At 40.1% G+C, this 14,942-nt stretch overlaps 1 protein-coding gene across 1 annotated transcript in view; it reads right to left on the reverse strand.

Moving 5' to 3' along the window:
- Positions 1 to 12,257: 12,257 nt before the first annotated feature.
- LOC130295010 (homeobox protein SIX4-like) overlaps positions 12,258 to 14,942 on the reverse strand; it is a 32,386-nt gene continuing 29,701 nt past the window's right edge. Inside the window, exon 3 of the mRNA XM_056545187.1 lies at positions 12,258 to 13,635. Coding sequence (XP_056401162.1) covers positions 12,842 to 13,635 — 794 coding nt within the window. The 3' untranslated portion in view covers positions 12,258 to 12,841. The remainder of the gene's footprint in view (positions 13,636 to 14,942) is intronic.

Below are 14,942 nucleotides of genomic sequence, written 5' to 3' on the forward strand. Positions count from 1 at the left end.
AAAATGATGCTGTCAGCCCTGAATATCAGGATGGAGTCTTCTAGGACTGTGAATAGGATTCTTTGTTTGCTGTGGAATGTCTGAAGTCTGGGGTGCAGGTATAATTTTACATCTCCCATCACCTTCCCTTTCTGCTCAATTGTTCTGTCCCGACATAGACTTTTTATAGACTTTCCTTTTAACTCTTTCTGCCAACTCTCAGTGATCTGTTCCACGGATTCCTTAAACTAAACATATGAATAAAAACCTACTTTACTCATTACCTTAGAAAGGCTGTTAGCAACGCACAGGGAAGCTATTCGCCTGGGATCAGGATCCAGACGAGGACGTTTTATGTGTTCTAGGAAAGTTAGAGAATAAATCAAGGGAAGCAGCAACTTTTGTGGTGAACTTTAATGGAAAATACAGCAATTCTTCTCAGGTTTCCTCAAATTTAATTTTGAGTTGAAATACGGTACATTTCCCCTTATCCCAAGCCCCATGAATGTTAAGAATGAAAGGCATTTGTGCTCCTGAACACTGTCAGATAGGGGGGCACAAAGGTGCCTCAGTGCTTTAGCTCCACATCCATCAGAAGGCCACACATTTCATATTAGAAAAAAATGAAATTGGGCAGTGGTGACTGCATTACAGCACTGAGAACAAGAGATCGAATCCAACCTACAGAATCTGTGTTTTGAATTTGTATGTTCAAAGGCTTACTCCCATATTCCTTTCCAAAAAACTAGTTAACTTCCTATACAACTGTACATGAGGTAAGGAAATTAGATTATAAGTCCCACTGGGCATAATATACTATATGAGTGAATGTTTTCTGTTCAAATACATTCACTCATAATATATTAGAGAATGTATTCTGTTCAGGGTTGAATACCAGAAGACCCTGCAAGGCCCAAGCTGTGACACAGAAATAGTTTCCTAATGTAACAGAGCTCACAAGGCTAGCAGGGCAACCTCATTTTTAACCCACCACTTGCCACAGGTGCCAGAAAGTTAAACAAATTTGTAAATTACTTCTATTAAAAAAAATCTTAATCCTTCCAGTACTTATTAGCTGCTGAATACTACAGAGAAAATTCTTTTCTTTTTGGAACACAGAGCTCTCTGCTGACATCTCTGTCCATTTTAGGAACTGTCCAGAGCAGCATATGTTATCTATGGGGATTTTCTCCTACTCTGGACAGTTCTTAAAGTGGACAGAGATGTCAGCAGAGAGCACTGTGTTCGTGATGTCAGCAGACAGCTCTGTTCCAAAAAGATAAGAATTTCCCCTGTTGTATTCAGCAGCTAATAAGTACTGGAAAGCTTAAGATTTTTTAATAGAAGTAATTTACAAATCTGTTTAACTTTCTGGCACCGTTGATTTAAAAAAATAAAAAAATAAAAAATAAAAAGGTTTTCCACCGGAGTAGCCCTTTAACTATTTATGGGGTTATTCTCAAATACAGTCATACATGGGTTAAGATGAAAATAAAAGTAGGCATGTACATAGTGGGTCCGATGCCTACCCTGTCACCTACCCTGACTTTTTGCACATCTCCTGTATCTGCACAAACTCTGATTGTCCCGATATACTTTCTGAATGGCTGGCACTCTCCAATATCCTTCTGTACCACGCTATATTCTCCTTCACAGCTGCCTATGGTGATCATGATACAGGCAGCATCCTGGGAGAACCCTGCAGCAGAAGTCTACATCCCCTTGTGATGAGGTAGACGGGTTGGTCTGGGGAGCAAAAAATTTCTCCACGGTGCATAATACTGTCCCCTGCACATCTTGGAAATATACCTGGGGGCTGATGCCAGTAAAACCTATTGTCCTATGGGGTTCTCTCTAGGACTAGGAAAACCTAATAAAAGTTACAATTAAAAAAAACTGGAAAAACCTAAGATTCTGACCTTAAAAAAGAAATAAAAACAATGCGGACACTATCGCTGGTTTTACTTAAAATAAAAATTTGCCCTATGATTTGATGTTACATAGGATTGCATTACAGAACAACTGTGCCACTAATATGGGCCAACCGATGCAGAATATAGGATCCCAACTTGCAAGCAGGTGTTAGGTGGTATTAGGCTTTTTCACCAATGCATTGATGCAACATCACTTTTATATTCCCTGCCAGTATTAGCAGTAACAACAATTTAGTCAACACGAATCTCTATGGAGATGCATAGAAATGCCACAGTTCATTTTTCTCCACCAACTATCTACAGCAATTTCTCTCCAATGTTTGTAGCAAACCAGAGAAAGGGAATGGGCCCCAAATTGTTTTCTAAACAGGGAATACTACTTATTGGACACAGAAAGGAGAAATATGTGGAAAATCTAGTTAGGGCAGGCAATATACAATAATGCAAGCTATGGTATGCATCCCATCTGTCAATCTTCAATACAATGTCATGTTATTACCTGCACTTGTTTGGTTTAGGGGCATTTACTGAAAATGGTGAGTCAGCTTGTTATAGTCTGCTAAAGGTTAAAACAAGGTTTCTAGAAATTAATTTGGCATTTAATATTGAAACTCTGGAATAAATGTTGAGTAATGAATTAGCTTGCATTGATTTTGAATTACCATAATGGTTTCTTTTTATTCATAGCCAAAAAAAAAATTAAAAATCAGGTTGCTTCCTGTTAGCATAGTCTATTTCTTATAGATATAAAGTAACTATACAATTTCTCACAAAAAATATGGAATCATTGCGTTTACTTTATAGCACATCACAGAGCATTGTTTAATAGCTGAATATTTTAGCTTCACCAAACATACCTCAAAACCTCAAAGTAAATATTCATTCAGGTTTTACAGATCAAACTGAAGAAAAAGAAAACAAAAAACAGTGGAATGCCTTTGGAATTTGGAAAAAGTCTTGCTTTTAAAAAAGGTGGAAATACTGAGTTGCTGGACTTAGCTAATTTAATTAAAAAAATAACCCAAACAAGAGACCTGTCAGTTGCATCAATGGAAAAGATTATGAAACCCCTTAAAGATGGAAATTAACAGAGTGCAGCAAAAGATGTTGGTTGTTCCTAGTTAGCTGTGTGTAAAATGTCATGCAAGTATAAACAAAATGGGAGTTCCTAAAAAGAAAAACATACAGGTACACTGAGGGAGACAGAGTTAGGATAAAAAAAAAAAAAAAAAAAACTTAAAAGCAACACACTTTGAAAATAGAAAACGCTCAACAAAACAAATGAGAAAGCAATGGACATAGATAGAAGTCAATGTGAGTGACAGAATTTAGAGAAATTAGCAGAATGACATGGGATTTTCATATAGAAAAGCCAAATGAAAACAAGCACTAACACCTAAATCAAAGCAAGCAAGAGAAGAATCAGAGTGTGGAGGCTTGGATGGAAGTGATATTTATAGACCAAACATCGGTCTCCATTTGTCAAGGAGAAAATGCTGGAAAAAAAAAAGTGCTGTTAAAAAAAAAAAAAAAAAAAAAATTGTAAAGAAAATCCCATTTCAATCATTTACAATATGAGTTTACAGGTCAGGTAAAGGACCAGGGGACATGGCAGTCATTACCTTAACCATCAATGCACAGTTGCACATGGACATTTTGGACACTCTTATTCTATTTTTTTTCAAGACAGTGGCCGGCATTCATCATTGTGGGTGTACGTGAAGCATTTTTCAACACCTTTTGTGTGCTGGTAATGTGTAGGAGCACCAGATTTATTAAATGGTCGCAGAGCATTTGATAAATTTTGTGTAGGTCAAATTTTTTTGAAAAAGCTATGCTAAGTCTAGGCTGGTGTAGTTTTAGAGACTTTTCAGTGGCTTTGCGCCTTTTCACAAAAAGTGTGTATTGGCAAAATCAGTAAATTGCAACTCAAAATCAGCAGTGTGTAAACCAAACGGCGCAAAAAGGGTGTAAATAAACCCAGCCTGCTCCTTTTTTTGAGCCTTTTCTAGACACATTGATAAATGTCAGCCAATAACTTTTATTTAAGTTTTAGAAAGAAAGTATAAAACATCATCCTCAAAGGAGGGTGTACTGTGACAATATATCTATATAGGCACTGTGTTTAAAAATCTATGCTTAGTGTATTGTATCCTGAGTCTTATAATGGACATCCATGGGATAGTCTCTGTCACAAAGAAAGCTGAGTGAGCAGCAGACAGCAGTGCACTTCTCTCCTTACTTATACTACTCATTTTAATAAAACAATAACAAAAAAAATAGCAGGTAGAACAAATCACTCATTTTTCAGCAGGCATGCACATGGTGGAATGCTTCTTTTTGTTGTCAGGGTCCTCTACAATTTACAGCTGAAAACTTGGCTTTACTTAACTTCAGGGACAACAACTTCAACCCAATGCAAGTCTTAGGTTTTAAAACCTTAAACAAAGTAAGCTCAACCAACATGACATAAAAAAGGGGAAGAGTGCAGCTGTGCACCTCATGGTTCGCCGATCGATCCTGCTCATTGCAAGAGCCTATCTCCTACAATGAAATAGATTGATCGGCAAACCAGTAAGTGAAGAGGACGGCCATACGCTTTTCCTGGCTATATCTAGCGATCAGTGTGGGTCTTGGCACTGAAAGCCTGGCTGATCCGTTATAGTAACGCTTTAAAGTCTAAATTTATTTTGTGTTATAAAATTTAAAAAAAATTAAAAATTAAAACACATGGAGGGAGATTAATCAAAACCTGTGCAGAGGAAAAGCTGCCGAGTTGAACATAGCAACCAATCAGATCGCATCTTTAATTTCTCAGAGGCCTTTTCAAAAATGAAAGAAGTGATCTGATTGGTTGCTTTTCCTCTGGTCAGGTTTCAATAAATCTCCCACCATGGTTCCAAAAGCTGAAAATGTTGTTTGTGACCTGATTCCTAAATGTACAAAGGAGTTTTTCAATAAAGCATTTGGGTTTACAGATAACCAATGAATAAAGGGGTACTATGAAAATAGCACTTTGATACCAAGTTTTTGTTTTCATCCTAGTCAGCTACTATGAATGACAGAAGGCCTGCTGGACATAATAAAACAGAAGCTAACGCAACTAATAAAAAGATACTATGAGAATCTGAAATGACTTACCTTCTGCCAAATGTTTGCTGTATATTATCTTAATATGCATCTTCTTGCTTGGAGCGCTGAACCTTTATTTGACCTTCTTGTGCAAGCTCTAACCAGTCACCTTTAAAAGGATCTCCGGTTATTTGTATATTTTGTAGCAGCTGCAGCATGGTAACTAGTAGGTTAATATCATTGGTGTTTAAAATCAAAAGCTTTATGCAGTAATATTAGGAAGTATTACTTTACTGAGAGTAGTGGATGCATGGAATAGCCTTCCTGCAGAAGTGGTCGCTGCAAATACAGTGAAGGAGTTTAAACATGCATGAGATAAGCATAAGGCTATCCTTCATATAAGATAGAGATAGGTATAAGGCTATCCTTCATATAAGATAGGGCTTATTAGGAGACTAGATGGACCGAAAGGTTATCTGTCATGTTCTGTATTTCTGTTTACTATTTAAAATGCACCAGAACCTACACCACACTAAATACTTTTGTGCCTTGCTTAGTAAAAAGAGGGGGATTAAGCTGGGGTGGCACCAATTATTATATACAATTTAAGCTGTAGATGCAAGTTCTTTAGACACTGGGGCATACTTCCCTTTAAAGGGGGACTTCGGCGCTAAGACATCTTATCCCCTATTCAAAGGATAGGAGATAAGATGCCTGATCGCGGGGGTCCCGCCGCTGGGGACCCCTGTGATCTTGAACACAGCACCCTTTTAGAATCAGTCCCCAGAGCGTGTTCGCTCTGGGTCTGATTACTGGCGATTACAGGGACGGAGCGTTGTGACGTCATGGCTCCGCCCCCGGGTGACTTCATGCTCTGCCCCCTCAATGCAAGCCTATGGGAGGGGGCGTGACAGCTGTCACGCCCTCTCCCATAGGCTTGCATTGAGGGGGCGGAGCCGTGACGTCACAACACTCCATCCCTGTGATCGCCAGTAATCAGACCCGGAGCGAACACGCTCCGGGGACTGATTCTAACGGGGTGCTGTGTTCAAGATCACAGGGGTCCCCAGCGGCGGGACCCCGGCGATCAGGCATCTTATCTCCTATCCTTTGGATAGGGGATAAGATGTCTTAGCGCCGGAGTATCCCCTTTAAAATGCATCAGAATTCTGGCTCTATTATATTTTAGGCAACTTTTTGTGCCATGCCCAAGAATCTGAACAACGGTAGCTTTGGGGGTTTGACATGATAACATCTAGAGCATAAAGCCAGCCATCTGAGCTGCAACAAGTTGATCTACGAGGTGGTTGACTACTTACTGCAGCCAACATTGGCTCAGGGTGAGAAAAGGCTCACCTATAAATAGAAATACATTAGTAAAGAGCTCAACTGTGCCTAGTGGATTAATTAGACAATTTTTGGTCCCAGAGATACTCCTTGTGGCAGCAGATCCATATTATTTGTTTACTTCCCAAATATGTGTATCGCAGTATTTTTGGAACTTATGGCGTTTCCACGGTATATAACGGTATTCCTCCCGCCCCCCCAAAAAAATTATTAGCCCAGCGCTGCGCTGTCCCCATCGGGGTACTACTCATGTCACCCGCAAGCGCTGCTCTCCTCGGCCTCCTGTTTGTTGCGTCCGCCGGCGCTGACACTCTATAGCTGTATCCCTATGCCCGGGCTGCAAAAGGTAAACAAAAATAAACTTTAACGCACGTTCCCACGTCGGCCTTACGCTGGGGACGTGAACGTCGGACAGCCGTCAGCCTATCACCGGCTGCAGCGATGTTCCGCCTCGGCCGGTGATAGGCTGAGCCCACTGTCATGTAAGAAGCCGGCTTCTTACATGACAGTGGGCTCAACCTATCACCGGCCGAGGCGGAACATCGCTGCAGCCGGTGATAGGCTGACGGCTTTCCGACATTCCATTCCCTTGGAAGCTGGTTCGGACAGACGGGGAAGGGGAGTTAAAGTTTATTTTGTTTACCTTTTGCAGCCCGGGCATAGGGATACAGTAGAGATGAGCGAATTTACAGTAAATTCCATTCGTCACAAACTTCTCGGCTCGGCAGTTGATGACTTATCCTGCATAAAGGAGTTCAGCTTTCAGATGCTCCCGTGGGCTAGAAAAGGTGGATTACAGTCCTAGGAGACTCTTTCCTAGGACTGTATCCACCTTTTCCAGCCCACCGGAGCACCTGAAAGCTGAACTCATTTATGCAGGATAAGTCATCAACCGCCGAGCCGTGAAGTTCGTGACGAATCGAATTTACTGTAAATTCACTCATCTCTAGGATACAGTACAGTGGTCCCTCAACATATGATATTAATTGGTTCCAGGAGAACCATCATATGTTGAAATCATCATATGTCGAGTACATATGTCTATGTAAAAATGGTAATTGGTTCTGGGGCCTTGGAACCATTGTATGTTGAATACATATCTCTATGGGAAACTGCTAATTGGTTCTGGGATGACCATTGTATGTGGAGTGTATGGGGAGTGTTTAACAAACCAGGGTGCCTCCAGCTGTTGCACAACTACAACTCCCAGCATGCATGTACAGCCATTGACTGTCTGGGCATGCTGGGAGTTATAGTTTTGCAACAGCTGGAGGCACACTGATAGGGAAACATTGATGTATGGGGTGTATAGTGTGTATATGTATTGTATGTGATGTGTGACATTGCATACAGTAATGTACAGTTCTTTAAATACCTTCAGGGGGGACAGAATGTCCTCCATTACGATCCTGCCGACTACAGCTCTATAGGAAAGGAAGGTGAGGGCAGCCAGCAGCTCATTGGATGCCTGCAGCAAGATGCTGCAGGCTATTGGCTATGGCTGCACTGGGGGCGGGGCTTACACGGAGCTCACAGTGTAAGCCTGCGTGAGTTAGCAGGACAGCATGTGAGTAACAGGAGGCAGAACGGGGCACATGGGGCACATTAAACAACTGTCAGTTGCTGAAGTTGTCAGCGCTGTCAGATAGCTGTTTGTACGATGGCCCCGACACACAGCAGCATCATATGTCGAGGCTGCCTTCAACATACGATGGGCTCTGAGAGGCCATTATATGTTGAAATGATCATATGTCGGGGCCATTATAAGTCGGGGGGTCACTGTATAGAGCAGTAGTCTTCAACCTGCGGACCTCCAGATGTTGCAAAACTACAACTCTCAGCATGCCCGGACAGCCAACGGCTGTCCGGGCATGCTGGGAGTTGTAGTTTTGCAACATCTGGAGGTTGAAGACCACTGGTATAGAGTGTCAGCGCCGGCGGCCACAACAAACAGGAGGACAAGGAGGGCAGCGCTTGCGGGTGACATACGTGAGTAGCACCCCGATGGGGACAGCGCAGCGCTGACAATTCATTCATTCCCGAGGGGGAGGAGAAAAAAACGTATGGCCCCCCTCCCGTATTGCGGTATGGGTTAAAATTTATTTCGTGCAGCACAAAAACTTCGGTATTCGGTATGATCCGGTATACCGCCCAGCCCTAGCATGTATGTTTAATAAGTTAAATAATATGTGATCAGAGCCCAAGAGAGCTATTACAGTGTTGCCATGCAAAAGATCACACAAGTATAGTAGGAAAATTCACAACTAATTATGTATCAAATATTACCTTTTCCACTATTCCAACTGCACTTACATTGCTTTTCAGAGTCCTCTATAGCTGAAAGTCGAATGGCAAAATCTCCTGCTGGAAGAGAGAACAACTTCTGCTAGATTTCCCAGGAACCACTAACTATCTTTTGACATGTGTTTTCAGTCAATGCAGTGGCCCTTGTCAGCACTGACCCTTCCCTCTTACCCACATTCATGCCCACAGGGCCTGCACATAGCTCTACAAATCACATACAGACATGCAATAGCTGGGACATGTGGGCTAGTAGGTTTTTAAATGACATTTCAGCCCAAGATATAACCGTAATGGCGTCTATAGAGGTTTACTCATTTACACAATGTTAAGGGCTAAGGAACTTTTAGGGTGCAATGTTGTGCATCTATAGAATTTTTATACATTTACACAATGTTAAAGGGGTACTCCGGTGAAAAACCTTTTTTTTTTTTCTTAAATCAACTGGTGCCAGAAAGTTAAACAAATTTGTAAATTACTTCTATTAAAAAATCTTAATCCTTCCTGTTGCTGAATACTACAGTGGAAATTCTTTTCCGTTTGAAACACAGAGCTGTCTGCTGACATCATGAGCACAGTGCTCTCTGCTGACCTCTCTGTCCATTTTAGGAACTGTCCAGAGAAAAAAGGAAATCCCCATAGCAAACATAGGCTGTTCTGGACAGTTCCTAAAATGGACAGAGATGTCACCAGAGAGCACTGTGCTCATGATGTCAGCAGAGAGCTCTGTGTTTCAAAAAGAAAAGAATTTCCACTGTAGTAATTTTATATTAAATATATAAAATAAATATAATAAAAAAAAAATGCAGCTAATAAATACAGGAAGGAGTAAGATTTTTTTTTTTTTTAGCAATTCTTTAGTTTTTCAATGAAAACATAACAAGAAAATGAGAGATAACAATACTATCACAGTGAGTATATCGCAAGGAGATTAATATTTTTTTAATAGAAGTAATTTACAAATCTGTAACTTTCTGGCACCAGTTGATTTATTTAAAAAAAAAAAAAAAAAAAAATAATTTTCACTGGAGTACCCCTTTAACCCCTTAAGGGTCATTTTGGCCCTTAAGGACAATTTAATTTTTACGTTTTCATTTTTTCCTCCTCGCCTTCTAAAAATCATAACTCTTTTATATTTTCATCCACAGACTAGTATGAGGGCTTGTTTTTTGCGCGACCAGTTGTCCTTTGTAATGACATCACTCATTATATCATAAAATGTATGGCGCAACCAAAAAACACTATTTTGTGGGGAAATTAAAACAAAAAACGCAATTTTGATAATTTTGGAAGGTTTTGTTTTCACGCCGTACAATTTATGGTAAAAATGACGTGTGTTCTTTATTCTGAGGGTCAATACGATTAAAATGATACCATTATATATTTTTATATTATTGTTGCGCTTAAAAAAAATCACAAACTTTTTAACCAAATTAGTATGTTTATAATCCCTTTATTTTGATGACCTCTAACTTTTTTATTTTTCCGTATAAGTGGCGGTATGGGGGCTCATTTTTTGCGCCATGATCTGTACTTTTTTTTTATACCACATTTGCATATAAAAAACTTTTAATACATTTTTTATAATTTTTTTTTAATAAAATGTTTTAAAAAAGTAGGAATTTTGGACTTTTTTTTTTCGTTCACGCCGTTCACCGTACGGGATCATTAACATTTTATTTTAATAGTTCGGACATTTACGCACGCGGCGATACCAAATATGTCTATAAAAAATGTTTTTTACGCTTTTTGGGGGTAAAATAGGAAAAAAACGGACGTTTTACTTTTTTATTGGGGGAGGGGATTTTTCACTTTTTTTTACTTTTACTTTTAAATTTTTTTACATTTTTTTTTACACTTGAATAGTCCCCATAGGGGACTATTCATAGCAATACCATGATTGCTAATACTGATCTGTTCTATGTATAGGACATAGAACAGATCAGTATTATCAGTCATCTCCTGCTCTGGTCTGCTCGATCTCAGACCAGAGCAGGAGACGCCGGGAGCCGCACGGAGGAAGGAGAGGGGACCTCCGTGCGGCGTTATGAATGATCGGATCCCCGCAGCAGCGCTGCGGGCGATCCGATCGTTCATTTAAATCGCAAACTGCCGCAGATGCCGGGATCTGTATTGATCCCGGCACCTGAGGGGTTAATGGCGGACGCCCGCGAGATCGCGGGCGTCTGCCATTGCCGGCGGGTCCCTGGCTGCGATCAGCAGCCGGGATCAGCCGCGCATGACACGGGCATCGCTCCGATGCCCGCGGTTATGCTTAGGACGTAAACGTACGTCCTGGTGCGTTAAGTACCACCTCACCAGGACGTACATTTACGTCCTGCGTCCTTAAGGGGTTAAGGCACTTTTATGTTGTGCATCAAGACAGCATCCAATCGTCGAGTGCCATTTCCATGAAGTCTCATAAAGGGCCTGAACTAATATGAAACAAAAGTATAAATATAAAAGTTTATTCAGTATAGTGTTTAGAAAAATAAGTTCACATCATTTCAGAATACAATAAAACATGGGAAGAATAAATCCCTATTACAGTACAATGAAAACGAAAAATATATTTATATATACGATACCTCTTTGGTTGGGTAACTGCACAGAAATGGTTCTTGACATGAGGTTGGTACCATTAGCAAGAAATGCATCATGAACAATAAAAACTACATAAACAATTCAGATGTGTTCTGTTCTCATAAATGGTAAGGCACAAAAAGAAACAAATATAAATAAAAATAAAATAAAAAAAACATGCACAAGGAAGCAGTCTGAAAAATAGCACAGAAGGCCGGATATGAGACATGCATATAAGTTAAATAATAGATAAAAAGATACAACTAAATTCCACCAATTTCCACTTTATAAACTAGACAATTATTATTATCCCGTCTAGTTTTTTCTTGCTTTAGTTGTATTTTGCTAATGCTTACAAACCCTCCTTGGAAAAAAAAACAAAAAAAAATACAAAACAAAGAGTAAAACATGCAAAAAGTAAACAGAAGACTAACAAAATGTTGTGAGGTTCAATGACAGAATTTTCATTGTTCTAACAAACATTGCATGTGTTTTTTCACTGGTTGGAAGCAAAGACCCTAAGAATAAATAGTATTTTGCACGTCGTTCTGTATATATATTTGTTAATGCAGGTTCCATGCAATAGTGAAAAATTCCTAAATAAGTTTTTAGTTAAAATTGTAAAATAGTGCAAAACAATTCATACAAATGTAGTGTTTAAACTCTAGGGACGAAAAATTTCAACAGAATTCAGACCAACATGGAATTGATTGTCTTTCCCTTTGTACTCAGGGCTACATTACTATGTGCTTAGGTTTCAGAAACTAGAGCTACGTCACAAGGCAAGTGTCCTTTGCCTCAGGATTAGGGGACTGAATAGAAAAATTGTAGTATACATTAACATCGTAAGACAACAAACTTACATATATATTTTTGCTGATCTACTTTTTTAATAATGTGCTTTGCTACAATTACATGGCCCATAGGCCAGAAGGCACCAGGGAAGTAAAAAATTGCTATAGTTGAAAATAATTTTTTTCCCCATAAAATAGAACAATGGGGAGAGAAAAAAATTGTACATATTTCGAAGAATTATTTTTATGGATTTTTACTAGGATTACGTTCGAATTCTGTAAAATACAAATGAGTAACTTCTCTTGTATTAGAACAGAGCTGGTAAATATTAAGAATAGCATTTGTGATTTAGCGGAAGAAAATTATAACAAGGCTACACCTACATATAACATTTCAATAGGTCTATTTTAGTTCATTTAAATGTCAAGTAGACTACTCTTTTTGGGGTATTAGCAAAAAAATAAAAACAAATTAAAAAAAAAACACAAAAAAACAATACAAACCACAAACAGGATTCCATTATTTTTCTAGTTTGTGATCGACAATTTTCCAGCATATTCCCAAAAATAATAAGAGTACCAACTATCTTTTTTTTTTTTTTCACTTTAAACCAAATATTTCATACAACAAGATGGTGTTCCCTTTACTTACTCACCTTTCATGAAAAGGTTAAATGTGGTATTGGGACAACAAAGTTGTTTAAAAAAAAATAAAAAAAATAAAAAAAAAAAGCAGTGCGATTTACTAAAAGTTCTAGTTCAAACATATATGAATGAATCCAAACAAAGTCACAGAGAATCACCTGTTAGACATGATTTGTGTACCGTCTATCATATGTCTTGCATGTCTTCTGACATTTGAACGTTCTGAAGCTTGGCCAACTCTTTCTTATCAGTTTCGAGTTCCTCGCAGCCCATACCACTTATGACATATTTGGATTTTGCATCCAACAACATAACACTCCCACTGATGGTAGTACTCTGCTCAATGGGCATGTAATTCTCCTTGGATTCAGCTACACTTTGCAGAACCATGTTGTGCTGACTGTTGAAATCCTGATGGGCCTGTGTGGCAGAAAGGCTGGCATTATTACTGCTTGCAGAAATGGGTTCTCCAAGGCCTGACTGTGCAGAGGTTACAGACAATAGATCTTGGGCAGCAATGTAGTGACAGTTCTGCAGAGAGGCAAAGTTTGCATTACTTGGAGCCGTGACACTGGTGGTGGTGGCGGTGGCATGTGTGGAAATAGGCTGGCTGAGAGTGACCGACTGGTTCCCGGTAATGGAGGCAAGATTTCCAGGAGCAGTTATTAAAGTAGGAGCAAGCGAAAAATTATGTGCATGAGTCCCATTGACTAAGGAAGCTGCGACAGACTGCAGGGTCTCATCAGAGGACATGCTAATGTTTACTTGTGCTGCGCTTTGATTCGCCGGCATTAATGGAGAAAACACAAAACTTCGTTCCTGACCATCTTGTTTTATTGAATGAGGAACCGTGTAGACAACTGTGCTGGGAGGGAGTGAGCTGAGGAACACTTTCCCTTGATCACCGCTTGAGATGGTGTCACTTGTAAATGTCCCTCCCTCTGAAGTACCGGGAACAATTGACAGGTTTCCGAGATTTCCTGCAAAGAGAAACAGGTAAAATGACAAACTGAATTAAAAGTAATAGTAAAAGTGACACCCACAAAGAAGCCACATTTTAGGCTGGGGTTCACACAACGTTTTGTCCCATACGGGACATACGGCAGGGGGAGCGGAAAACTTGCGCTCCCATATGTAATTCATTTCAATGAGCTGACCGGAGTGAAACACTGACTCCAATCGGCTCATTTTTGCCCCGTATGCAGTTTTCCACCAGACCTAAAATCGTAGTCGACCACGATTTTAGGTGCAGTGGGAAAACCACATACGGGGCAAAAATGAGCCAACCGGAGTCAGTGTTTCACTCCAGTCGGCTCATTGAAATGAATTACATACGGGAGCGCAAGTTTTCAGCTCCCCCTGCCATATGCGGTCCCGTATGGGACAAAACGTAGTGTGAACCCAGCCTTAAAAAGGGTTTTGCCCCACAAAAGCATTTGTCACGGATCCACAGTGTGATGAATGTGAAACTGCTGGGAGTCTGACTGCTAGTACCCCCAGCAATCAAGAACACAGGTACTGCACTTGGCTTGGCCAACGCACCATTCACTGAAATGGGACAGTGACAGACAGGTGCAATCTGCCTGTCATGGTCGTTTTTTTTTTTTGATCTCGCTGGGGGGGGGGGGGGGGGGGGGTCTGACCCCGATCACACCTTTATTACCTGCCTTGTGGATGGGTGATAAATTCTATTAGTTGTCTGGCTGCTTTAAGTCATGTAAAAACGTTTTCCTAGAAGGACTTTGCAATAGGTTTCTGAAAGCATTAAACTGAAACCATCCACTTGGGCTCAACCCTAAGTACCACAGCAGCACAAGTTCCTATTTTGTATATAAATTACCTTACACTTACATATGTCCTTTCAACAGGAGTCCTTCTCTCATTGCCCCCCTATAGGCACAGTGTTACTTTGCTAATGGGGAAAATCTGGTCCTATAGAGGGACAAATAATTATATAACAATTCTGTAGAAAATTTTCACTTAAGGAGGGTATCCCGTTATTTTTTTATTTCTTCATTCTGCCCAGCTGCAAAAAAAAAAAAAAAAAAAAAAAAACTTACCTTCCACAGCTCCCCTGGTGTGCAGATATCACTCTCCCATCCTCTGGCCCTGGTGTTCTTTGCATTCAGGGGCCTGATACATCAGACTGCGCTGAACTTATTAGCTGCAGCCTGTCCCGCCTAGGCCGGTGATATGCTGAGCAGCAGTGAGATCTAACGGCCTGGCCTTCTATCTGGTGCCCATTACATCACACTGCTGACCAGCATATTCCCTGCCGATAAGTTCA

This window comes from Hyla sarda, chromosome 11 (assembly GCF_029499605.1).
Source record: "Hyla sarda isolate aHylSar1 chromosome 11, aHylSar1.hap1, whole genome shotgun sequence".
NCBI classification, from domain to species: Eukaryota; Metazoa; Chordata; class Amphibia; order Anura; family Hylidae; genus Hyla; species Hyla sarda.